The sequence below is a fragment of the Bufo bufo genome, chromosome 2, assembly GCF_905171765.1.
Source record: "Bufo bufo chromosome 2, aBufBuf1.1, whole genome shotgun sequence".
Classification (NCBI taxonomy): domain Eukaryota; kingdom Metazoa; phylum Chordata; class Amphibia; order Anura; family Bufonidae; genus Bufo; species Bufo bufo.
Genome location: NC_053390.1, coordinates 217,961,735 through 217,987,273, shown reverse-complemented (window position 1 = coordinate 217,987,273; position 25,539 = coordinate 217,961,735). Strand labels below are relative to the sequence as shown.

Below are 25,539 nucleotides of genomic sequence, written 5' to 3'. Positions count from 1 at the left end.
TTCTGGAGGACCTAATGTGTATTGATACCTCTCTGGTGGCACTGCAGACAACCTGAACATTTGCCTTCATGTTTCAATGCAGCTGAAGTATGGGGGTCTCACTAATGGAACATCCTGTGACTACTTTATTTTCTGAGCACCCATGTCCAAAGCCAACAACCCCTTTACGGAGTACTGTACTTAAAGGCTATGGACATATTCAGGGCAATTTTTTATAATTACTTTTTACTCCTTCTGGGCTAAAAAAAAAACTTTTTTTTTTTTTTAAATTGGTCTTTATTAAAAATGTTCAGTCATTTTTGAAATACAAGGGTTAAAAAATTGTCTGTTTGCAGAGTATCACTTCTCACATGAAGCCTTATCTCTGATCTCCTGACCTCATAAACACTCATTTAGGCCATATTCTTATCAGCTTGATAATAGTTCATAAGAGTTTAGGCTACTTTTACACTGGCGTTTTGAATTCCGTTTGTGAGATCCATTTCAGGGATCTCACAAACGGTTCAAAACGGATCAGTTCAGCCCCAATGCATTCTGAATGGATAAGGATCCGCTCAGAATGCATCAGTTTGCCTCTGATCAGTCTCCATTCCACTCTGGATGCGGACACCAAAACGCTGCTTGCGATGCGGAGCCAAACGGATCCATCCTGACTTACAATGTACAGTACAGACCAAAAGTTTGGACACACCTTCTCAGTCAAAGAGTTTTCTTTATTTTCATGACTATGAAGGCATCAAAACTATGAATTAACACATGTGGAATTATATACATAATAAAAGAATACATATACATATGTACATATACATAACAAAGAAGTGTGAAACAACTGAAAATATGTCATATTCTAGGTTCTTCAAAGTAGCCACCTTTTGCTTTGATTACTGCTTTGCACACTCTTGGCATTCTCTTGATGAGCTTCAAGAGGTAGTCCCCTGAAATGGTCTTCCAACAGTCTTGAAGGAGTTCCCAGAGATGCTTAGCACTTGTTGGCCCTTTTGCCTTCACTCTGCGGTCCAGCTCACCTCAAACCATCTCGATTGGGTTCAGGTCCGGTGACTGTGGAGGCCAGGTCATCTGGCGCAGCACCCCATCACTCTCCTTCATGGTCAAATAGCCCTTACTTTCAAAGTTTTCCCAATTTTTCGGCTGACTGACTGACCTTCATTTCTTAAAGGGTTTCTGTCACCCTGCAAAAATCGCGCGCCTCGCGTCATTCGGCGCAGGCGCTCTGAGATGAGGAGGCTCGTATCCTCAGCACTCCCTCAGTGCGCCTGCGCCGATGACATCACCGAAAGAGAAGACGTCATCGGCGCAGGCGCACTGAGGGAGTGCTGAGGATACGAGCCTCCTCATCTCAGAGCGCCTGCGCCGAATGACGCGAGGCGCGCGATTTTTGAATTACTGACAGGGCCGGCCGGAGGAGGAGATCACGGCTGGCCCTGTCAATCAACACGGCGAGGGGGCGGATTTCTGCAGCAGCTACCAGCAAGTAGACGCCCTACTTGCTGGTAGAGCCCTCATTTACATATTATAAAAGTTCGTTTTATAAAGAATCGGCCGCATGAAAGTAAGTAAGAGCATTATATTCTGCTATATCGCACTATGAGCAATCTAACTATCCAAAAATAAAAAAATGAGTTTTGCGGGGTGACAGAAACCCTTTAAAGTAATGATGGCCACTCGTTTTTCTTTACTTAGCTGCTTTTTTCTTGCCATAATACAATATCTAACAGTCTATTCAGTAGGACTATCAGCTGTGTATCCACCTGACTTCTCCTCAACGCAACTGATGGTCCCAACCCCATTTATAAGGCAAGAAATCCCACTTATTAAAACCTGACAGGGCACACCTGTGAAGTGAAAACCATTTCAGGGGACTACCTCTTGAAGCTCATCAAGAGAATGCCAAGAGTGTGCAAAGCAGGTAATCAAAGCAAAAGGTGGCTACTTTGAGGAACCTAGAATATGACATATTTTCAGTTATTTCACACTTGTTTGTTATGTATATAATTCCACATGTGTTAATTCATAGTTTTGATGCCTTCAGTGTGAATCTACAATTTTCATAGTCATGAAAATAAAGAAAACTCTTTGAATGAGAAGGTGTGTCCAAACTTTTGGTCTGTACTGTAAGTGAATGGGGACGGATCTGTTTTCACTGACACAATATGGTGCAATTAAAACTGATTCATTCCCCATTGACTTTCAATGTAAGTCAAGACGGATCCGTTTTGACTTAGACTTTTTTTTAAAAGAATAATGCAAATGGATCTGTTCTGAACGGATACAAGCGTTTGCATTATAGGTGCGGATCCGTCTGTGCAGATACCAGATGGATCAGCACCTAACACAGGTGTGAAAGTAGCCTTAGCTGTACTGAGAGTTTATAAGGTCATGAGCCGTCAGCTGTCAGCTGACAGGACTGAGAAGTGATACTCGGGAAAACGGCTGAACATTTTTAATGAAAACAATTTAAAAACTAGATTTTTGTACTTACCGTAAAATCTGTTTCGCTTCCGTTCATTGGGGGACACAGGCTTGACAGTGGGTATAGCTGCTGCCACTAGGAGGCGACACTGAGCACAAAAGTGTAAGCTCCTCCCTCCAGCTATACCCTTCCTACAGGGACTAAGCTAAAACAGTTGTGCAAAAGCAGAAGGAGAAGGAGAAGCAAAAGGAAAAACAGAAAAAAAAACAATGTACAAACCCAGAATCACGCAGGCCACAACAAGGCCCGTAACCAGAGAGAATGGGTGGGAGCTGTCTCCCCCAATGAACGGAAGAGAAACAGATTTTACGGTAAGTACAAAAATCTATTTTTCTCATCCGTATCATTGGGGGACACAGGCTTGACCATGGGACGTTACAGAGCAGTCCCAGGGGTGGGCCATAAACGAAGATGCCCTCCGGCCAATCAGAAAACCGCCGTCTGCAAAACTCTACGCCCCTAAGAAGCGTCAGAAGATGCAAAGGTGTGCACTCTGTAAAATTTGTAAAAGGTGTGCAAAGACGACCAGGTAGCCGCCCTGCACACCTGAAGGGCCGAAGCCCCATGATGTACTGCCCAAGAGGCCCCCACTGCCCGAGCAGAATGAGCAGTAACCCAGAAGGGTGGAGCCGGGTCACTGTTGCGGAAGGGTGGAGCCGGGCCACTTCCACAATGGCCAAATGAATCCATCGGGAAATGGAAACTTTAGATGTAGCCAGCCCTTGTCTTGGCCCCTCTGGAATGACGAATGACTGAGACAGATAGATGCGAATTTCCCCGAACCAAATCCAGAGTGTGGAGCAACTGCTCAGGAGGATGAGACGGGGCAGGACAAAAGGAAGGGAGAATGATCTCTTCACTCTTCATTGAGATGGAATGCCGAAACGACCTTTGGAAGGAAGGACTGGACAGGGCGAAGGACTACCTTGTCCTGATGAAAGATAAGGAAGTGCGACCGACAGGAAAGAGCCGCTAGTTCCGACACCCTACTGATGGAAGTGACTGCCACCAAAAAGGCCACCTTGTAGGACAGAAAGCGAAGGGACACCTGCTGCAAAGGCTCAAACGGAGAGGACTGGACAGCACTGAGCACCAGATTAAGGTCCCAAGGATGTAACGGAGGCCGGTAAGGGGGCGCAGCATGCGCCAACCTCTACAGAAAGGTCCGAACTGCAGAAAGTGAAGCCAAGTTCCGCTGAAAAAGAATGGAAAGGGACAAAACTTGCCCTTTGAGGGAACTGAGAGCCAGCCCCAAGTCCATGCCCGACTGCAGGAAAGACATGAGTTGTGGCAACAAGAATCGAATGGGAGACAACTGGTGACGTTCGCGCCAACTAACGTAGAACTTCCAGGTCCGGTGATAGATCTGGGAGGACGATGGCTTCCTAGCCCAAATTATGGTCTGGACAACAGCATCCAAGAAACCACGAGCCCTTAGTACGACGGCTTCAACAGCCATGCAGTTAAATGTAGCGACCCTAAATTCGGGTGGAAGATCGGTCCTTGCGACAAGAGGTCCTCCCGAAGGGGAAGATGCCATGGTTCGTCGGCGAGGAGGGAGACTAGGGATGCGTGCCATATTCTGCGTGGCCAGTCCGGGGCCACAAGAATGACAGGCAGCCCTTCGGACCTAATTTTCCGGAGAAGACGTGGAAGAGGAGGGAAAACGTGAGGAAACGTAAACTGCGTCCACGGGATCACAAGCCCGAGCCAGAGGATCCTTGGACCTCACAACAAAGTTTTCTACCTTGCGGTTGAAGCGGGAGGCCATGAGATCCACATCCGGCCGGCCCCATCTCTCTTAGATCGCGAGAAAGACCTATGGATGCAGAGCCCATTCGCCGGGATCGAGTCTCTCTCGGCTAAGAGAGTCGGCGATCCAGTTGTTGACACTGGGAATATGAGCTGCCGACAGTGCTGGAACATGGCTCTCCGCCCAGGAGAGGATGAGAGCTGCTTCCGACATGGCTGCGGGGCTCCAGGTGCCGCCCTGGTGATTTAGATATGCGACTGCCGTGGAGTTGTCGGATTGAACCTGAACTGGACACCCCCGGAAACGGTCCGTCCAATGAACCAGAGAGAGACGAATTGCCCGCAATTCTAGAATATTGATCAGGAGGGAGCGTTCCTCGCGGGACCAGGTGCCCTGGGCCAAGAGATTGTCCAGAACTCCCCCCAGCCCCAGAGACTGACGTCCGTTGTCAACACTATCCAGTGGAGGGGACGGAAGGAGCGGCCCGATGTCAGCAATGGAGACATCAACCACCAACGAAGGTCTCGGCGTGTCGGGGCAGGGAGACGGATGAGTCGATCCAGGGAGGCCGAGGAACGGTCCCAAATAGTCAGAATGTGCCGCTGAAGAGCCCTGGTATAAAACTGAGTGTAGGGCACTGCTTTGAAGGAAGAGACCATGTAGCCCAGAGCCCTCATGCACTGGCGAATGGGAAGAGGCTGAGGCCACAACAAGGAGAGGCTCTGACGACGGAGAGTGGAGAGTTTGTCCGGGGGCAAGAATATCTTGGCCCGATCAGTGTCGAACAGCATGCCCAGAAACATCAGCTGTCGAGATGGGTGAAGACATGACTTTGATAGGTTCAGAACCCTCCTGAAGCGTTCCAGGGTGTCTCTGACGATGCGTAGGCTGTCAGCCGTTGTCCAGAATGACGGTCCCTTGATCAGGATATCGTCCAAGTACGGAAACGCCACTATCCCCCTGGAATGAAGCAGAGCCATGACTGAGGCCAGAAGCTTGGTAAAGACCCTGAGAGCTGTGGCAAGACCAAATGGGAGGGCCACAAACTGGTAATGAAAAGGTCCCACTGCGAACCAAAGATATTTCTGGTGACTGACGCAGATGGGAACATAGAGGTAAGTGTCCTTAATGTCTATTGAGGACAGGTACTCCCCCGGGGCCATGGATGAAATGACTGATCGCAGGGACTCCATCTTGAAACGGCGGAGCTGTGGGAAGCAGTTGATGGCTTTAAGGTCTAGGATGGGACAGACCATACCCTCCTTTTTAGGGACCACAAAGAGATTGGAGTAGAATCCGCGGAAATGGTCTTAAAGCGGAACTGGAACAATTACTCCCTGCCTCAGAAGGGTGAGAATAGCCTGAAAAAAGGAATGGGCGACGGAGGGAGAGGTCGGTGGGGACGAACAAAAAAAAACGGGGAGGAGGTGGGGACCGGAACTCCAGTTTGTAACCCTCCGAGATGACTTCTCGTACCCAGGAATCCGAGATGTGAGCTAGCCAGACATGCTGGAAAAGATGAAAAAGACCTCCCATTTTACTGGGGGGCGCCAGAGACCACACGTCATGCAGAGGAGGACTTGGGGGTATAGGGCATGGAGCCCTGCTGGCGAGGACGCCAGGGAGGGCGAGGCTTGAAAGATGGCTTGCACTTCGGCTCTGGGGCAGATTTGTCGGCTGGCCGCTTCGGGCTGGAGGAACTCCGAAAGGACCAAAAAAGAGGTCTGCGCTTTTTAGACCTGTTGAAGCGCGTCCTACTCTGCTGAAAATGGGTGCTTTTATCCCCTGTAGCATCAGAGATAATCTCATCCAGACGTTTGCCAAAATGCCTGCTACCTGCAAAGGGGAGGAATGTCAAGGCCCGTTTAGAAGCATTATCGGCCGCCCAGCAAGATAGCCACAGGGTACGGCGAATAGCCACCAAAAGGGCTGAAGAGCGGGCCAAAAGCCTGGCCACGTCCACAGAGGCCCCACAGAAGTAGAAGCTGGCGAGGGAAAGCTGCACTGCAATATCCGAAAGTTCCTCTGAGGAGTCCCCCGAGCCGAGACCCTGACGTAGCTTGTTTGCCCATGTAGAGGCAAAAACAGGGCGTAGGGCAGTGCCAAATGCTTCAAAGGCAGATTTGGCAAAAGATTCCAATTTCTTATCCCTGGGGTCCGGAAAGGAAGCCCCATCTGCCATAGGCAAGGTGGTATTCTTAGCCAGGCGGGATAGCGGAGGGTCAACAATAGGGGGGAGGACAACTTTGTCAAAACCTTTGGAAAGGGATATAAGACGTCTAAGTGTTTCGGCAAAGCAAAACACCTGTCAGGGAAGTTCCATTCCTTGGAAAGGAAGGAATCAAACTCCAGGTGGTTGGGGAAAACTTTTGGCGAGTGACGGGATCGCCTGAAAGAAAAACTAGAAGCGGCAGATGAGGGTGTAGGGTCCTCAACCTGTAAGGTTTCTATAATCGCTGCAATGACATTGTCTACCATAGCGGACAGAAAAAAGTTTGGCAAGCACAGAGGGCTACCCTTCAACCCCCCCCCCCCCCCCCCCACAACCTCAGAAGAGCCGCCACACAGCTGTTAACCCTTTTCCCGCCTGGGGGGACAAGGGGGTCATCCACAGCAAGAAACCTGAGAAGGGGGAGGGGCGAGAGGGGGGTTGGAGGCAGGATTTCTTACCCGTCTGACGTATTCTGCCACCCTGGTTACAGCCGGGTCACCACCTTCGGTGTGCAGCCCATTGGGGAGGGCTTCTACACCAGGAAACAGAGGGGACTTGTCATGGGCGGCCGTGGTGACCCGCAGGCTCGTGGGATGCAGAGGCTTTAGGAACCTCTGGTCCTCCTTGTCTTCTGGAGACCAGGAAGGATCAGCGGGCTTGGGGAACCCCTGGTATCGCGTCCCCTGGTCGGAAGTGCAGGCAGCTAGGACTGCCTGTAATCCTGGTAGAAGAAAAGAAAAAAGGAAAAAAAGAAAATAAAAAAATTAGCAGACCTGCCTTCTACGGACACTAAGCTAAAACTGTTTTAGCTTAGTCCCTATAGGAAGGGTATAGCTTGAGGGAGGAGCTCACACTTTTGTGCTTAGTGGCAACAGCTATACCCACGGTCCAGCCTGTGTCCCCAATGATACAGATGAGAAAAATTATTTTTAGCCCAAAATGAGTAAAATGCAATGATAAAAAATAGCCACAAAGGTGTCCATAGCGTTTAAGGCCAGAATGACTCTTGGGGGGAATTTATCACAAAGGGAATATGTGAAGTCAGTTTTGCTTTAGTCTGTGTTAGAGTACTTTATGCCACATTTATCAAATCTCACATGTTGTTTGATAAATTTGTGTTATCCTTAAAGGAAACCTGTCACCAGGATTTTGTGATTAGAGCTGGGGACATGGGCTGCTAGATGGCCGCTAGCACATCTGCAATACCCAGTCCCCACAGCTCTCTGTGCTTTTATTGTGTTAAAAAACCGTTTTAATCAATATGCAAATTAACCTGAGATGTGTCCTGTATCCGGAGATGAGTCCAGCGGAAAGGAGCCCAGCACCGCCCCGCGTCCTCCGAATCTCCTCCTTGCTGGCTGATGTCACAGAGCTGGAGCGCCGAAATCTCGCGATGCGCGAGCTAGCGCATGAGTAGTTCGTTCCCTGTGCTGATGCTCCAGCTCTGTGACGTCAGCCAGCAAGGAGGAGATTCGGAGGACGCGGGGCGGTGCTGGGCTCATCTCCGGATACAGGACACATATCAGGTTCATTTGCATATTGATTAAAACGGTTTTTTAACACAATAAAAACGCAGAGAGCTGTGGGGACTGGGTATTGTAGATGTGCTAGCGGCCATCTAGCAGCCCATGTCCCCAGCTCTATGCACAAAATCCTGGTGACAGGTCCCCTTTAAACACTTTAGTCTAGAAAACCCAGTCCAGTTTTCCTACCCCACTCTCCTACTGCAGTAAGATTGAGATTTTTTGTGACTTTCTAAAAAAGTGTTAATGATAAATCTGGAGTGAAACACATTTACCTAGCAAACCACACTTGCTTTTCCACCCACATTTCAAAACTGGAGTTTTGCAAAAAGTCGCAAAAGTCTTTATTTTTAACTGTTCAAAATCTGCATCTCTGTGCACAAAGTAGGATATTTACAAAGCTAAATTCACCAAAATTCTGGCTTCATTTAAGCAAAAAAAAAAAATGGTGGTGGACATACTTTGCACCACTTTGCACCTCGGGCATTAAGATGAGCCAAGATTGTGTGAAAATGTTGTCGGAAATTGGTGCAAAATTTTGGAGCAAAGTAAGCCAACCCATAGTTGGTGAAAAGTTTGACAAAAGTATCTAAATATATCATATCAAATGTATCATACAGGATGAGCCACTGTATATAGACAGCCTGATCCAAGTTCACTATGTCTAAATATTAGACAGGATAAGTAAATGGGCATCAATGTATTTATACAGGGACACAGCCAGCATACCTATGTAGGCAGTGGCGTATCTAGAAATGACTGGGCACCACAGCAAACCTTTGAACAGGAACCTTCCCCCCAAGCAACTTCTTTGCATCCCCCTACTTCCGTGCAACCTCCACTTCTGGAATTAGTCAAGATCTCTGTCTTAGACCAGGCCCGGTAGCCGCTCCGTCTGTTTCCTATCCCCATATAATATATGTCAGGTCACTCTGTATACTGTCACTGTATATAATGTCATTGTATAATACTGTTGACGGGGCCCTGACAATAAAATCTTTAAGGTCTCCTCCTGGGTGGGTCGCCTGAGGTTAGGCCCCAAAGCAACTGCTTTCCCTATAGCTACGCCCCTGTATGAAGGTAAATCATTAGGGGAAATATTTTTTTTTTTAAAAATCACTTTGATAGATCCTGTGACAAAGTGTCGTAGTTAAACATGTCCAAGCCTAGGTATGAATTCCTACCTGAATAACAGAGAACACCTCCCTTCACTTCATTACTACAAAACAGACATTCTAATCCCAAACTGGTGAACGTAAAATGTAATATTATTGGACGCATGTTCCATTATTAAATGTTTTTTAATCTGATCTGCAGAAAATTATTACATATATGCCTACCATTATTAATAGCTGAAAGAAGGCCAGTAGGCCCCAGTGTACTTACAACGCTTCAATGTAAAAACATAAGCCGATGATACCCTGCTGTTTTATACAGATAGGCACATTTATTACAGTGTCCAGATTTCTACAAATATGCAATTCCTACTAGTCAGAATACCAATAGACCCGCTAATGAAAGACAGCATTATTATATTAAAGAGGACTAGTCACCTCTCATGACACGTCTTAGTAAATACACTCATTAAGGAAAAAGATAATGAAACCAGATAGAAATGATTACATTTGTGGTCCGATCGGACACTTGTGGGGCCTTCTTATGACTCTATGCTGTGCAGTTCCTCTGTTATTTCTCCTAGAAATGTATAAATGCCAGATGGATCTGTGTCACTTCATGGTCTCACACTGTCCAATCAGTGCTGCCCGTGTCTGACTGGGATTTTATTGGGCATATCAGTATTTACAAAAAAAGACATGGCAGGAGAGGTTACAGGTTTTATTTATTTATTTTTATTTTATGCACTTATATAGCGCTACTATATTCTGCAGTGCTTTACAGACATTAGCATCCTACTGTCCCCAATGGGGCTCACAATCTGAGGTCCCTATCAGTAGGTCTTTGGAGTGTGGGAGGAAACCGGAGTACCCGGAGGAAACACGGGGAGAACATACAAACTCCATGCAGATGTCCCTGGTTGGATTTAACCTAGGACCCCAGCGCTACTAGGCACCAGTACTAACTACTGGGCCACCATGCTGCCCACCATCCTTAAAGCCCCTTACCAAGCTGATGCACTGCACATATGTCACTTTTGGCCTGAAAGTTAAAATACCAGTATCATGTAACACAGTCTTGTTTAATACCTGTGAGAAGACCTGCTTGAGCATCTGAAGGCAATGTCCATTCAGGATTCCATACTCCAAGAACATCGGCATGACGTCATTAGCTTCCCGCATATCATTGGGCTCTGAAATCGTTTCTACACAGAGGAGATGCAAGGTGAGTACTTATATCTAACATATGGTACGTGATCCCCCAGCAACAGCCACAAAAACATCTATACACACACGCCACCACGAAAAGAGATACAGTTGGGAAGTTTGCTGTACTGTAAGTCTGTATGTACAAAGTAATATTTATTAGATCATAGCCATTCCATACCTTGGGTGTTACGCAGAAAATACAAGGCTTTCAATTCCGCAAATTCTTGTGGGATGCAGTTGAAAGAGACGTGTAGAACAGCCCGATTGATCTTCTGTTTGATTGTTTTCTGGAATTAAGTGAATTAAGTTTGCATCAGGACAGTGATTAACAGTGTAGTCATTCTGAATAATGGGGCTTCCTATACATGTAGAGTACTAGCTGCTAGCAAGTAAGAACATCATGATGTAGAAGATCTACGATATATATAATGAAACATTCATTTTACACAGCGCCATGGCGCAATTATAGTATCGCTGTTCTCTTATGTAGCAGTGGCCTATAGCCGCCTCCTGGCACTATGTCAGGGTTGATATAGTTCACAGCACCGCTATTGGGGATGGGGGGGGGGGGAAGACTCCAGTTAGGAGATTAGGATAAAGTGTCCTCTCTGCTTTGCTGCTCTTTTGCACTACATGTAATATAATGGCGCCACTACTCTACGTACTGCTCGTCCATCTCATGGTTTTTACCTGACCTTTCAGAAGCCCGTATAAACACTTCATTGAGTTACCGCTGTGGCCATGTTTGATGCAGACCTTCTGTCCGTTATAATGTATGTGTAATGTAGCTAAACATAGAAACATAGAATGTGTCGGCAGATAAGAACCGTTTGGCCCATCTAGTCTGCCCAATATACTGAGTACTATGAATAGCCCCTGGCCCTATCTTATATGAAGGATGGCCTTATGCCTATCCCATGCATGCTTAAACCCCTTCACTGTATTTGCAGCTGCCACTTCTGCAGGAAGGCTATTCCATGCATCCACTACTCTCTCAGTAAAGTAATACTTCCTGATATTACTTTTAAACCTTTGCCCCTCTAATTTAAAACGATGTCCTCTTGTAGCAGTTTTTCTTCTTTTAAATATTCTCTCCTCTTTTACCTTGTTGATTCCCTTTATGTATTTAAAAGTGTCTATCATATCCCCTCTGTCTCGTCTTTCTTCCAAGCTATACATGTTAAGGTCCTTTAATCTTTCCTGGTAAGTTTTATCCTGCAATCCATGGACCAGTTTAGTAGCTCTTCTCTGAACTCTCTCCAAAGTATCAATATCCTTCTGGAGATATGGTCTCCAGTACTGAGCACAATACTCCAAATGAGGTCTCACTAGTGCTCTGTAGAGCGGCATGAGCACCTCCCTCTGTCTACTGGTAATGCCTCTCCCTATACACCCAAGCATTCTGCTAGCATTTCCTGCTGCTCTATGACATTGTCTGCCTACCTTTAAGTCTTCTGAAATAATGACCCCTAAATCCCTTTCCTCAGATACTGAGGTTAGGACTGTATCACTGATTTTATATTCTGCTCTTGGGTTTTTACGTCCCAGGTGCATCATCTTGCACTTATCAACATTACATTTTAGTTGCCAGATTTTTGACCATTCCTCTAGTTTTCCTAAATCCTTTTCCATTTGGTGTATCCCTCCAGGAACCATGTTACAAATCTTTGTGTCATCAGCAAAAAGACTGTTTTTCATCTTTCAATCCATGGGATTTTAGATGTTCCACAATCCTCTCCTTAAAGAGGACCTTTCACCATAATAAAACCTCTAAACTGACTATACAGAAGATACCGGAGGCTATAACCGGAGAACGGAGCGGCGCCCAGGTATAACAGTAAGTGCAGGGCGATCCCTGGGCGCCGCTCTACGCGTCTGTATAGTTAGTTTAGAGGTTTTATTATGGTGAAAGGTCCTCTTTAAGTATGGTTTCCATTAATTTCCCCACTATTGATGTCAGGCTTACTGGCCTATAGTTGCCCGATTCCTCCCTTCTACCTTTCTTGTGAATGGGCACCACATTTGCTAATTTCCAATCTTCTGGGACGACTCCTGTTACCAGTGATTGGTTAAATAAATCTGTTAATGGTTTTGCTAGTTCACCGCTGAGCTCTTTTAATAGCTTTGCGTGTATCCCATCAGGCCCCTGTGACTTATTTGTATTAATTTTAGACAGCTGACTTAGAACCTCTTCCTCTGTAAAGACACATGCATCCAAAGATTCATTAGTCTTCTTTCCTGAGGTCCTTTTCCTTAATTTTCCTTAGTAAAAAATGAATAGAAGTATTCATTGAGGCAGTCAGCTAGTTCTTTATCTTCTTCCATATACCTTCCTTCTTTTGTTTTTAATTTGGTAATTCCTTGTTTTAGTTTCCTTTTTTCCATTTATGTATCTGAAGAATGTCTTATCGCCTTTTTTCACTGACTGAGCTAATTTCTCTTCTGCCTGTGCTTTAGAAGCTCTTATAACTTGTTTGGCCTCTCTCTGCCTAATCTTATAAATTTGCCTGTCATCCTCGTTTTTTTTTATTTTTATAATTACTAAATGCTATCTTTTTGTTTTTAATGATTTTGGGCACTTCTGCTGAGTACCAGAAATGGCAAGAAACTTTTGATTGATCTTTTGTGACGTGATATCACAGTCAAGTTTAGAACTGCTACATATGTGCCAAAAAATGGTACAGATACTGATGTAGCAGTTCTAAACTTGACTGTGATATCACGTCACAAAAGATCAATCAAAAGTTTCTTGCCATTGTTTATTTAAAGGGGTATTCCCATCTAGGACATTGATAGCATATTGCTAGGATATGCATCAATGTCAGATAGGAATGGGTTCCAGAGGTGGGACCCACACCTATCTAGAGAAAACGGTCCCCAAAGTATACTGACATGCATAGCGTGCTCTCCAATCATCGCTATGGGATTACTGAAAACTTTCGGAGGTCCGATAGTAGTGAACAGAGGGGGCACCACCCAAGAGCAGCCACCTCTCTATTCATCAATATGGGACTGCCGGAAATAGCCGAGCCAGCACTCAGCTATGTTCTGAACTTCCAAAGCAGTGATCGGAGGGTGGCCCGCATACGTGCAGCTGCTCTCTATTCACTTCGGAGCAGGGGCGGATTGGCCAGACATTACAGGGAAATTTCTCGGTGGGCCGATCACTAGGTGGCTACCTGGGCCCTCCTCACGGTTGACCAGTGGAAGTTTTTGGGGATATATTTTGTGCCGCTGGCAGTATTTTGTCATGGATTCTGGTATTTGACTCTGTTGGGGTGGTATTATGTGCAACACTATGATACTGCTGGCCCTGCCTCCCATCAATTTGGACCAGACTACAAAACGGGGCCACTGTTAGTATTTATTCCAGGGCCACTTTAAGTTCCCAGTCCGCCCCTGCTTCTGAGGCCCCAATCTGGAGATAGGAGCAGGTCCTAGAAGTGGAACCCGCATTGATCTGACATCAATGGCATATCCTGATGTGACATCAATGTCCCAGATGGGCCAACCCCTTAACTTGTTAAGAATCAAGAATCAAGATGAAGATTGCTGCATCAGTACGACAAGGTCAGGTAGTCTCTTTTGAATAAGAAAAAGACACCTGGGACCGCCGCTGATCAGCAATTTTGAGAAGGCAGCGGTGCTACTGGGAGTGCTGTGGCCTTCTCGCAGTTTACCAAGCACAGTGCCGTACCTAGTATATCGGCTGTGCTTGGTAATGCATTTCAACCCCATCCACTTCTATGGGGCTCAGCTGTGCCTAGGACACCTGATTGATGAATGTGCCGTCACTGGCCTAGGAAAACCAAAGAGATGGCTACATGCACACGACCGTTGTGTGTTTTGCGGTCCGCAAATCTCGGATCCGCAAAACACGGATTGCGTCCGTTTAATATAACTGCCTATTCTTGTCCGCAAAGTGCGGACAAGAATAGGACAGGTAAAAAAATTTGGGGGAACAACGCAACGGAGGCGGACAGCACATGAAGTGCTGTCCGCATCTTTTGTGGCCCCATTGAAGTGAATGGGTCCGCATCCGAGCCGCCAAAACTGCGGCTGGGATGCGGACCAAAACAACGGTCGTGTGCATGAGGCCAAGGCTGCGGAACTCACAGGATCACCGCTGCCTTCTCAAACAGCTGATCGGCGGGGGGTCCCGGGTATCAGACCCCCACCGGTCAGATATTGATGACCTATCCAGAAGAAAGGTCATCAGTAAAAAAAAAAAATAATAATCTTGGAAAATCCTTTTAAGCCATACCCCTTGTTCTGCAAGCCTTCCCTCCCATCCATGAGATGACGGCAGATGGAGGGGCACGAGACCAGACATGTCATTCAGCCTCTACCGGTGTAACGCACTGCGTCTGCGCTAGATTCCTCATGTCTGGGATCTTCACGGCCAGATATGGCAGATGCAGAGTGTTTCAGTGGAGGATGCTGAATTATGTTTTTGGTCATACGCCTCTCCATCTGCAGCCATCCTATAGATGGGACCACAGACAGAAGGGAAGGCTTGCTGAACAAGGGAGCCTGACATAACCAGTATGGAAAATGGGGCAGAACCTCAAAATAGGGACTGTCAGTAAGTAGCACATAGTCGTCTACAGCACATCATAACATGGGCTATACAGTGGCCAAGCCCTTAACATGTCTGAAGGCAGAAAACATTCAGTCTTACGGTGAGTTTAATGGGAACAACTGAATCTTCAGGAGCTCCTTCTTGGCTCGACTCTGGACTGCTTTCTGTCCCAAAAGGGATATAGGCCTCCGCTCTTCCATCTGCGTCCGTATGTAGACTTGGAACTTTCAATGTCTCGTCTTTTTCTAAATTTAAAGCACAATTTAGAAAATCCGAAAAGAAGGGGAAAGATAAGATAAATGTAATACACTCCTCCTCCTACAGGATTGCCAGTCGTCTCCTAGCTAACAATAACCTGCATACAAATCCTAACCTCAAAATCTGAAAGATGCATTGAATTTTATTTCTGACACTGGACAACAGTCCCCTGTTTTTAAGGACTGTCCATGAATTGACAGTAGGTTGGCAACTAACACACAAATTAGTTTAACTTACTGCCACTAGATGGAACTAGTGAGTTGGTGTCGGCAGATGCTAGGCTGGGTTCTTCTGTCCCATTGCTGACTGGAGGGTTATTATCTTCCTCACGTGGGGAAACGCTCTGCGTTACTGGATCGTCTGGTTCTGGTATAAAAATATATATAATGAATAGGTTAAAGCTGTATATTACATATTATTACATTATATATAGATTTTGGTCATTTACCATGCTCACAAACTTCTATAAAACTTAAAGGAATTTTTCAGGATTTTGGCCCTTTTTAACCAGCCCCCAAAGCATGTAGTGTGTAATGAAAAACTCATACCCCCCTGCTCCTCGGGTCCATTCGGTGATCTTCCTTTCCTTGGCCTGTCACAGAGAGGGTCACGGGTGTGGATGCAGCCAATGATTGGCCTCAGTGTCTCCAAGTGGCATATGGCACGTCATGATGTGCCACTTGGGACATGCCACCACTGAGGCCCGTCACTGGCTGCAGCAGCGCATGTGACCACATCCATACTCCAGCCAGAAGTACACAGGCCATGGACCAGATAATCGCCAAATGGAGCCAGGGGCGCCTGAATGGAACGGTGGGGAGCAGGTGAATATGATGTTTTTCATCGGGTGCCATCTGCTCCAGGGGCCACAATCTTGGAAACCCCCTTTAAGATCTCCTTCAGACAGAAATTTGTTCTTCTGCTTTTGATACTGAAAAAAATGTCACACTGTTATGGGGGGCGCTGTGGATGACACTGTTATGGGGGGGCACTGTGGATGACACTGTTATGGGGGGGCACTGTGGATGACACTGTTATGGGGGGGCGCTGTGGATGACACTGTTATGCAGGGGGCGCTGTGGATGACACTGTTATGGGGGGGCGCTGTGGATGACACTGTTATGGGGGGGCGCTGTAGATGACACTGTTATGGGGGGGCGCTATAGATGACACTGTTATGGGGGGGGCGCTGTGGATGACACTGTTATGGGTGGCGCTGTGGATGACACTTATGGGGGGGCGCTGTGGATGACACTTATGGGGGGGCGCTGTGGATGACACTGTTATGGGGGGCGCTGTGGATGACACTGTTATGGGGGGCGCTGTGGATGACACTGTTATGGGGGGCGCTGTGGATGACACTGTTATGGGGGGCGCTGTGGATGACACTGTTATGGGGGGCGCTGTGGATGACACTGTTATGGGGGGCGCTGTGGATGACACTGTTATGGGGGGGGCGCTGTGGATGACACTGTTATGGGGAGGGCGCTGTGGATGACACTGTTATGGGGGGGGGGGGCGCTGTGGATGACACTGTTATGGGGGGGCGCTGTGGATGACACTGTTATGGGGGGCGCTGTGGATGACACTGTTATGGGGGGGGCGCTGTGGATGACACTGCTATAAGGGGGCGCTGTGGATGACACTGCTATAAGGGGGCGCTGTGGATGACACTGTTATGGGGGGGCGCTGTGGATGACACTGTTATGGGGGGGCGCTGTGGATGACACTGTTATGGGGGGGCGCTGTGGATGACACTGTTATGGGGGGGCGCTGTGGATGACACTGTTATGGGGGGGCGCTGTGGATGACACTGCTATAAGGGGGCGCTGTGGATGACACTGTTATGGGGTGGCACTGTGAATGACACTGTTATGGGGGGCGCTGTGAATGACACTGTTATGGGGGTGCTGTGGATACACACATACAATAAATGAAATAGACCCATGTGAAGCCCATTAGGCTAATATATGTATATATATATATATATATAACATCCATAAGCCTCTCACCCACTGCTATCTCCACCTCCAGCTCCTCTTGTCTGGTGCTCTTGAAGAACAGCAGAGCTGAGGCGCCCTCCTCGTCTGTGCTCTCATTGAGAAACCGCAGAAGCTTGACTTCATCTTCTCCATCGTTCCGGTTCAGCAGCTCCTCGAAGCAATTCGGGTCTGTCAGCCCGAAGCCGCAGTACACACGGTCCCGGATCCATTCCAGGCGCGGATCGTCCAGGGCCATGTCCTCCGCTGTACGCTGCCTTTCAGTTTGTAGTGCGTGGCTATGGCAACGGGACGCTGCCTGCTCTACCTGCACAGACCACAGAGGGGAGTGAGCAGAAACGAAGTTCTCCCCCTGCTGGAACGGAAGCTGTACTGCACCTACCTATAAGCTCCATTCTGTAGACATATTCACATCACCAGATCACCTGGACTCTGCTGATGCATTTCCGAGGCTGCAATAACTACCCCTGATTTCAGCTGTGCTGCCAAGGGGTTTCAGTTCTGAACTGCAGAAATAAGTCACATGAAAGCCAAAGGATCCACTAAGAGGAAAATAATTATATTAAAGGGGTATTCCCATCACAGACAATGGGGGGGCATATCGCTAGCATATTCCCGCCATTGCCTGATAGGTGCGGGTCCCACCGCTGGGACCCACACCTATATCGAGAACGGAGCAGGGAGCGCTGTGGCTGGAGGACCCCAGATTTCCCGGGGTCCGTTCACCACCAAGCGCAGCTCCCCGCCTCTCCCATAAAAGTGAATGGGAGCATACCGCGCATGCGCGGCCCATGCTCCCATTCATTTCTATGGGCGAGACGGCAGTAGACGAGCAAGCGCTCGGCTATTTTCGGCGGCCACATAGAAATGAATAGAGGGTGGCTGCGCATGTGCAGTGCGCCCTCCTTCACTTTCAGGGCTCCGTTCTCAATATAGGTGCGGGTCCCAGCGGTGGCACCCGCACCTATCAGACAATGGGGGCATATCCTAGCAATATGCCCCCATTGTCTGAGATGGGAAAACCCCTTTAAGCTTTAGGCTACACGGCGACATGTCACACGACAAAAAGGGTACAACTACATTGAGACATGTGTCACACTACATTTATTGTAATGATAGTCTATGGTGTCGCACTGCAACACGACAGTTGGAGTTTTGTGCGACTATCCTGTCACAGTCGTATCTCGCAGCGCGGCACCATAGACTATCATTGCAATAAACGTGGAGCGACACAAGGACTGACTCATTCAAAAGAGCGAGTCTGTGAAAATAAACCACACATGGACGCCATACTGAATAAGAGCTGCAGTACCTGAGATTGGCCACTACGCGTGGGGGAGATTTATCAAAACTGGTGTAAAGAGAAAACCGGTTTAGTTGCTCATAACAACCAATCAGATTCCACCTTTCATTTTCCAAAGTAGCTCTGAATGTAAGATGGAATCTGATTGGTTGCTATGAGCAACTAAGCCAATTCTACTTTACACCAGTTTTGATAAAACGCCCCAGTGTACAGACCTGGGGGGGGGCAGTTTCATACACTGTGCATGTCCAGAAACATGGCTGCCGTTAACAGCCGATTAGTGGGGGTGTCGGGTGTCAGACCCCCACCGATCCTCTATTGGATAGAATAGATCATCATTCTGTTGTTTCTTGAAAGCCCTTTTAATATCTTTGCTGAGGTATAATTGCTTGAAGTTACAGGCCCAAAGCTTGAGCTGTACTACTGAGAGAGTCTCATGACAACCGTTCATAATAACCCCTAAATGACCAGCAGGGCCGTCTTTAATATTGATTGGACACTGGGCAAGAATTTACTTGGGCCCCCCGGATCCCGCCTTCCCACACCTTAGCAGGCAATCACGCCCTCCACCACAACACACAAAAAAACTCCACACATCTGGTAGAGTAGTGAACTTTAATAATGATGAGTGACCACAAGAAGTGTTCCTTGGCAGTAATGTAAATACTGCTTTTTTTCTGAAAAGCTTGCAGAGACATGCTATAGACACCAGAACTACTACGTTTAGCTGTTGTGGTTCTGGTGACTATAGTGTCCCTTAATATAGAGGGGAAAAAATGAATCGGCACAAACGTATCAAATAAAATGGCTGTATAAAAATTAAAAAAGCACAGCTTCTGACACAAATATATAGTATTTTGCTGATTATTTTTTATTTTTTACACAATGTGCAGATAGTACTGTACTACTAACCCCTCCTTCCACCCCTACATACAGGGTAATACAGCGCCACATACCTCTTACATCCAGTGATGTCTCTTTGATGTAGATGTTCTCTTTCCTCATCTTCTCCCTTCACACCAGACCACCATTTTTTAGCCATTTCTCGTCTCTGCAGTTTGACAAACAAAATCTTAGTTTACTACTTTTCCATCATCCTCCCAACTTCTGGACAAATCATCCTACCACCCCCAATACTGTTCTGCTGTGCTCCCCAATATTATGCTGCAGAAACAGATAAACCCCCTGATAATAGTAGTACCATGCAGATAGTGCCCTTCAATAATTATTGGCACACAGTGCCCTAAAATAACTGCGCCCAGAATATAGTGTCCTGACACTAATAGTGTAAACTTAATGTCCCCCAAAAATAATTGTGGTAAGCCGATACTGTGCCAAGGTGCCCCAACAGTAATAGTGCTCCCAAAAGTCCCACCAATAGGAGAAATTCTCTGCTAGAGCACACATGGTAGTAATAGTGCTCCTACAGTGCCCTAGAAGTAATAATGCTCCCATAGTGCCCATACTAGTAATCATGTTCCCCATAGACCCCCAGTAGTAATAAAGCCCATCATAATGCCCTCCAGTAGTAATAATTCTCCTTATAATGTGCCCCCAGTTGAGCTAATGTCCCCATAGTGCCCCCATAATGTGCCAGTATAAAATACCCCTATATAGTGCCCCCAGTAAATTCCCCATACTGCTCCTTTCCCCCCTTCTTCCTAGTGCTCCCATAATGTACCAGTATAAAATGCCCCATATATAGTGCCCCAGTAGATGCCCTCAGTGTCCCCCATAATTTGCAAGTATAAAATACCCCTTCTTAGTGCCCCCCATAGATGAGCCCATAGTACCCCATACCCCTTCTTTGTGGCTTCAGTAGAAGCCCCCATAGTGTTCCTCTTCCCCCCTTCCCCCATATAAAATACCCCTTCTTTGTGGCCTCAGTAGATGCCCCCAATAATGTGCCAGTAAGAAGTGCCCCATAGTGCCAGTAAAAAGTGCCACCAACAATGTGCCAGTAAGTGCCCCATAGATGCCCCCCAATAATGTGCCAGTAAGATGTGCCCCCATAGATGCCCAATAATGTGCCAGTAACAAGTGCCCCCATAGATGCCCCCAAATCATGTTCCAGTAACAAGTGCCCCTATAGATGCCCCCCAATCATGTGCCAGTAACAAGTGCCCCCATAGATGCCCCCAATCATGTGCCAGTAACAAGTGCCCCCATAGATGCCCCCCAATCATGTGCCGGTAGTAGTATCATATTTAAAAAAACAAACAAAAAAAAAACAAACCACTTTTACTTACCTCCATCAGGCTGGCAGCGATGCAATGCAGGCCTCTTCCGGCCTGTGTCCCGCGCTATATGGCTCAGGCGGCACGATGACCTCATCGCGCTACCAGCACGGCCTCTGATAGGCTGCAGGGAGACGCCTCTCCCTCCCCTGACGCAGAACATCCATCTGTATCGCTCTCCTGCGGATGGCGATACAGATGACTATGGATATGAGCGCTTCCACAATGGAAGCGCTCATCTCCCTGTGCCCTGCCACTGCCCCCCACGTCACCAGTGACCAGCGGGGCTCAAGAGGCAGCTGCCTTGGGCCCCCAGGATCTACTGGGCCCGGGGCAGCTGCCCCTTTTGCCCCGTGTTAAAGACGGCCCTGATGACCAGGCCTGAATAGGTCTTAAAGGGTTTTTCCCACCTTAACAGTTGTGGCATTTCACTAGAAGCTCCAGAATGGGGCCCCTGAAATGCAGCTTGCTCTTAAATCACTGCAATGGGTCTTCCGAAAATATTTGTTTGATTATTTTAGGAACTTCCATAGCAATTAATGGAGGGGGGCCCCATTCTTAAAATACACGTGGATGTGGATAGTACACCATGTAGAGTTTACATCCATATGTCCGTTACGTTATAAAAAAAAAAAAAGTGTCCTATTTTTGTCTATATTGTGTACACGAATAAGCATTTGAAACATACTGCGGGACCTGTGGATGGGAAAATGCATTTTACGGACTGCAAAAACATATGGTCATGTGCATGAGGCCTTACAGAAAGTCCCTGGATTGCCTCAAAAGGTTGTACAACGAAATATTAAGTTAAGGGTACCATCATTTTTGTCCATGGCAGTTTCATTAGTTTGTTTTATAGAGATAAATCACAATTCAAAAGCAATGTCTGATTTTTATTAGTTGTTTTTCAATCTTTTTTTATTTATTACTATTGTCAGTTTTGAGTTATTTCAGTGACCATTGTGGGTTTTCTTTCTTTAAGGCCTCTTTTACACGAACGTATTGGTTCCGTTCCGTGCATTGGGGACCGCATTTTGCGGTCCCCAGTACACGGCCACCGTCCGTGCTGCGGCCGGAACAGATCCAGAGCCATTCAACTTGAATGGGTCCGTGATCTGTCTGTTCCGCGAAAAGATAGAACAAGTTCTATTTTTTTACGGAATGGAAGCACGGATCGGAACCCCACGGAAGCACTCTGTAGTGCTTCCGTGGGGTTCTGTTCCGTGCTTCCATTCCGCACCGCATCTACGGATTTGCGGACCCATTCAAGTGAATGGATCCGCATCCGTGATGTGGAATGCACACAGCCGGTGCCCCGTGTGCGGCCCGCAATACAGCCACGGAAGCACTACGGCCGTATGAAAGAGGCCTAAAGGAAGGGTACCAACAATTTTGTCCACGTAGGAAGGGGTGGGAACTGCATTTGTCTGACGTTTGTGGCATATCCTAGTGATATGCCATAAATCTTGTGGTGGGAAAACCTCTTTAATAACCAGACATTTTTTAGTAATTTTATAAACAACAGGAGCAAAAACAACACGTGTTTATCCTGCATTTCATATTTCCCCATAGACCTCCATGTAACATCTGAAGTTGGCAAAAAATGCAACAAAAGTGCAAAAAACTAAAAATGCAAAAACACAATACATAATAAATATGGTACAAGACACGTAAACCTGTTTTTGGCACAAATTGAGCCAGAGCTCTGACACGGCAGCTTAGGAAGTCTCCCCCATTTACTTTATTTTTAGAGGGGTTTCCTATCAAAGGAAGTGATAGCATATCAATAGGATATCAGTTTGTCATATCTGGGTTTGTGAAGGCTGGGAACCCCACCATCCGGAAAATAAATGGGCTACAGAACTGGAATTGTGCCGCTGTTCCTTCAGCGTCTATTATACAAGTGATACGGATTTGTGGAAAAACTGATGGTTATACACACAAGTTTAATCAGTTTTGTCTGTGACAGTGTTCAGTGTGTGCGTTTTTTAAGTACAGATTATATCCATATTCCATCCATTTTTCATGCATGTCAAGAAAAACGGAAGAATAACATCTCCGAGTAAGGCTCTATTCACACGTCCGCAAATGGGTCCGCATCCGTTCCGCAATTTTGCGGAACGGGTGCGGACCAATTCATTTTCTATGGGGACGGAATGGATGCGGACAGCACACAGTGTGCTGTCCGCATGCGCATTTGCGGAGCGCGGCCCCGATCTTCAGGTCCGCAGCTCCGCAAAAGATAGAACATGTCCTATTCTTGTCCGCAGCTTGCGGACAAGAATAGGCATTTCTATAGGGGTGCCGGGCTGGTGTGTTGCGGGTCCGCAACACACCACAGACGTGTGAATGGAGCCTAACAGTCCCATTCACTTCTATGTAGCCATGGCTGCGTGAAAAATGTACAATATAGAACATGCTGCGATTTTTCCTGAATGCAGAGCTGACGAGTGAAAACCTGCGCTAATATGCACAAACACATCGAAATGAATGGGTCAGGATTCAGGCTGATGCTATGCATTCACTACACGCATCGCACCCAGACGGAAAAAATGCTCATTTGAAATTAGCCTAAGGCTACGTGCACACGACCGTATTCATTTTGTAGTCTGTAAACCGTGGATCCACAAAATACGGATACCGACGGTGTGAATCCAGCAATGTTTTTGACTTCCATTGTAGAAAAGCCTATTATTGTCTATAAAATATACAATAGGCCATGTTCCATAATTTGCAGCACAGCCACATTTTTTGCAGCCCTATAGAAATGAATAGGTCCGCGTGTGATCTGCAAAAAATGAGGATTGGATGCGGACATAAAATACGGTCGTGTGCATGAGCTTTTCCACAGTGCTGCTCCTGGCCACCACACACAGCCCAAAATATCTTTGCATGAATTACACTTTACTATTGGACATTCCATTTCTAATTCTTTTTTTTATTTATTTAAAAGTCAGAATCTGAAATACTGTACATTATCATTGTTACAAATTTTCATATCGTACATACATACAATCTTACAAATATATAAAATCTTTATTCCATTTTCTTGCACATGACATCCAAACTTCATTCTTAGCTCAGCTTTACAGGAGAAAGTTCAATACAGTTAACATCTGAAAATTAGAGAACATAGAACATTTGTATGACCCAAGTTCGTCACAATTTCTATCAATCATACACACATGACAGTCAGAAAAGCACGGATCTGGAGAGGTAGACGATCTGTGAAGGATGTTATTTTAGAAGTTTTGGTTCATAAGTTAAGAACATTTATCAAGAATGTATTTATTAAAGTGGTTTCTGTACTTACAAAACTGTAGCTTAATACATGTAAAATAGTTACTCTCCCCCTCCTGGTCCAGTAAGTGCTGCAGTAATGTAACCGTTACGGCTACCATTGGGTTGTACTGACTAATTGCTATACTATTAAGCCTATGTCTAGCTGTAGTTGGCATTGCCATGGTATACCTTTAGCAGATCTTATACTCACAGTAATGTAGATGTTAGAAGGGTTTTCCACTATTTAGATAATGATGGCCCACCCCCGCGATAGGTAATCAATATCAGATCAGTTGTGTTTGACGCTCCACACTCCCACCAATTAGCTTTTCAGACAGCCGCCGTGCTGCTAGAAATCATACAGTGGAAAAAGCCAGAAGCAGTAGTGGCCGCCGTGGTGGAAATCATACAGTGGACAGAGCCAGAAACAGAAGCTTCTATCCACTGAGTAGTGGCCTCCATGCTGGAAATCATACGGTGGACGGAGCCAGAAGCAGAAGGTTCCTTCCACTGAGTAGTGGCCGCCGTGATGGAAATCATGCAGTGGACGGAGCCAGAAGCAGAAGGTTCCTTCCACTGAGTAGTGGCCGCCGTGATGGAAATCATGCAGTGGACGGAGCCAGAAGCAGAAGGTTCCATCCACCATGATGTGGCCGCCGTGCTGGAAATCATGCAGTGGACGGAGCCAGAAGCAGAAGGTTCCTTCCACTGAGTAGTGGCCGCCGTGATGAAAATCATGCAGTGGACGGAGCCAGAAGCAGAAGGTTCCTTCCACTGAGTAGTGGCCGCCGTGATGGAAATCATGCAGTGGCAGAGCCAGAAGCAGAAGGTTCCATCCACTGTGTAGTGGCCGCCGTGCTGGAAATCATGCAGTGGACGGAGCCAGAAGCAGAAGGTTCCATCCACCATGTTGTGGCCGCCGTGCTGGAAATCATGCAGTGGACGGAGCCAGAAGCAGAAGGTTCCATCCACCATGTTGTGGCCGCCGTGATGGAAATCATGCAGTGGACGGAGCCAGAAGCAGAAGCTTCCATCCACTGTGTAGTGGCCGCCGTGCTGGAAATCATGCAGTGGACGGAGCCAGAAGCAGAAGGTTCCATCCACCATGTTGTGGCCGCCGTGCTGGAAATCATGCAGTGGACGGAGCAAGAAGCAGAAGGTTCCATCAACTGTGTAGTGGCCGCCGTGCTGGAAATCATGCAGTGGACGGAGCCAGAAGCAGAAGGTTCCAATGCACCATGTTGTGGCCGCCGTGCTGGAAATCATGCAGTGGACGGAGCCAGAAGCAGAAGGTTCCATCCACCATGTTGTGGCCGCCGTGCTGGAAATCATGCAGTGGACGGAGCCAGAAGCAGAAGGTTCCATCCACCATGTTGTGGCCGCCGTGCTGGAAATCATGCAGTGGACGGAGCCAGAAGCAGAAGCTTCCATCCACTGAGTAGTGGCCGTGTCGGGGTTCTGCAGCTCAGTTTACATTCAAGTGAAGCCTTCTATCCACTGTACAGTTTCTGGCACCAGTGGCTGCCCCAAACAGCTGTTTGGACGTGGCACAGAGTGTCGAATCCCCACTGATC

The 25,539-nt window shown here is 47.0% G+C and overlaps 1 protein-coding gene and 1 long non-coding RNA gene across 2 annotated transcripts in view; one reads left to right on the top strand and one right to left on the bottom strand.

Moving 5' to 3' along the window:
- Positions 1-17,381, bottom strand: part of DNAH10 (dynein axonemal heavy chain 10) — a 155,084-nt gene extending 137,703 nt beyond the window's left edge. The window contains exons 1-5 of the mRNA XM_040416217.1: positions 17,156-17,381; positions 15,381-15,509; positions 14,985-15,130; positions 10,482-10,590; positions 10,184-10,299 (exon numbers count right to left, since the gene is read on the bottom strand). Of these exons, the coding sequence (XP_040272151.1) occupies positions 10,184-10,299; positions 10,482-10,590; positions 14,985-15,130; positions 15,381-15,509; positions 17,156-17,381 (726 nt within the window). The remainder of the gene's footprint in view (positions 1-10,183; positions 10,300-10,481; positions 10,591-14,984; positions 15,131-15,380; positions 15,510-17,155) is intronic.
- LOC120988630 lies at positions 55-24,308 on the top strand. The gene is made up of 3 exons (XR_005776157.1): positions 55-70; positions 1,572-1,574; positions 23,820-24,308. It is a non-coding gene; the product is annotated as an uncharacterized LOC120988630 (long non-coding RNA).
- The last annotated feature ends 1,231 nt before the right edge of the window (positions 24,309-25,539 follow it).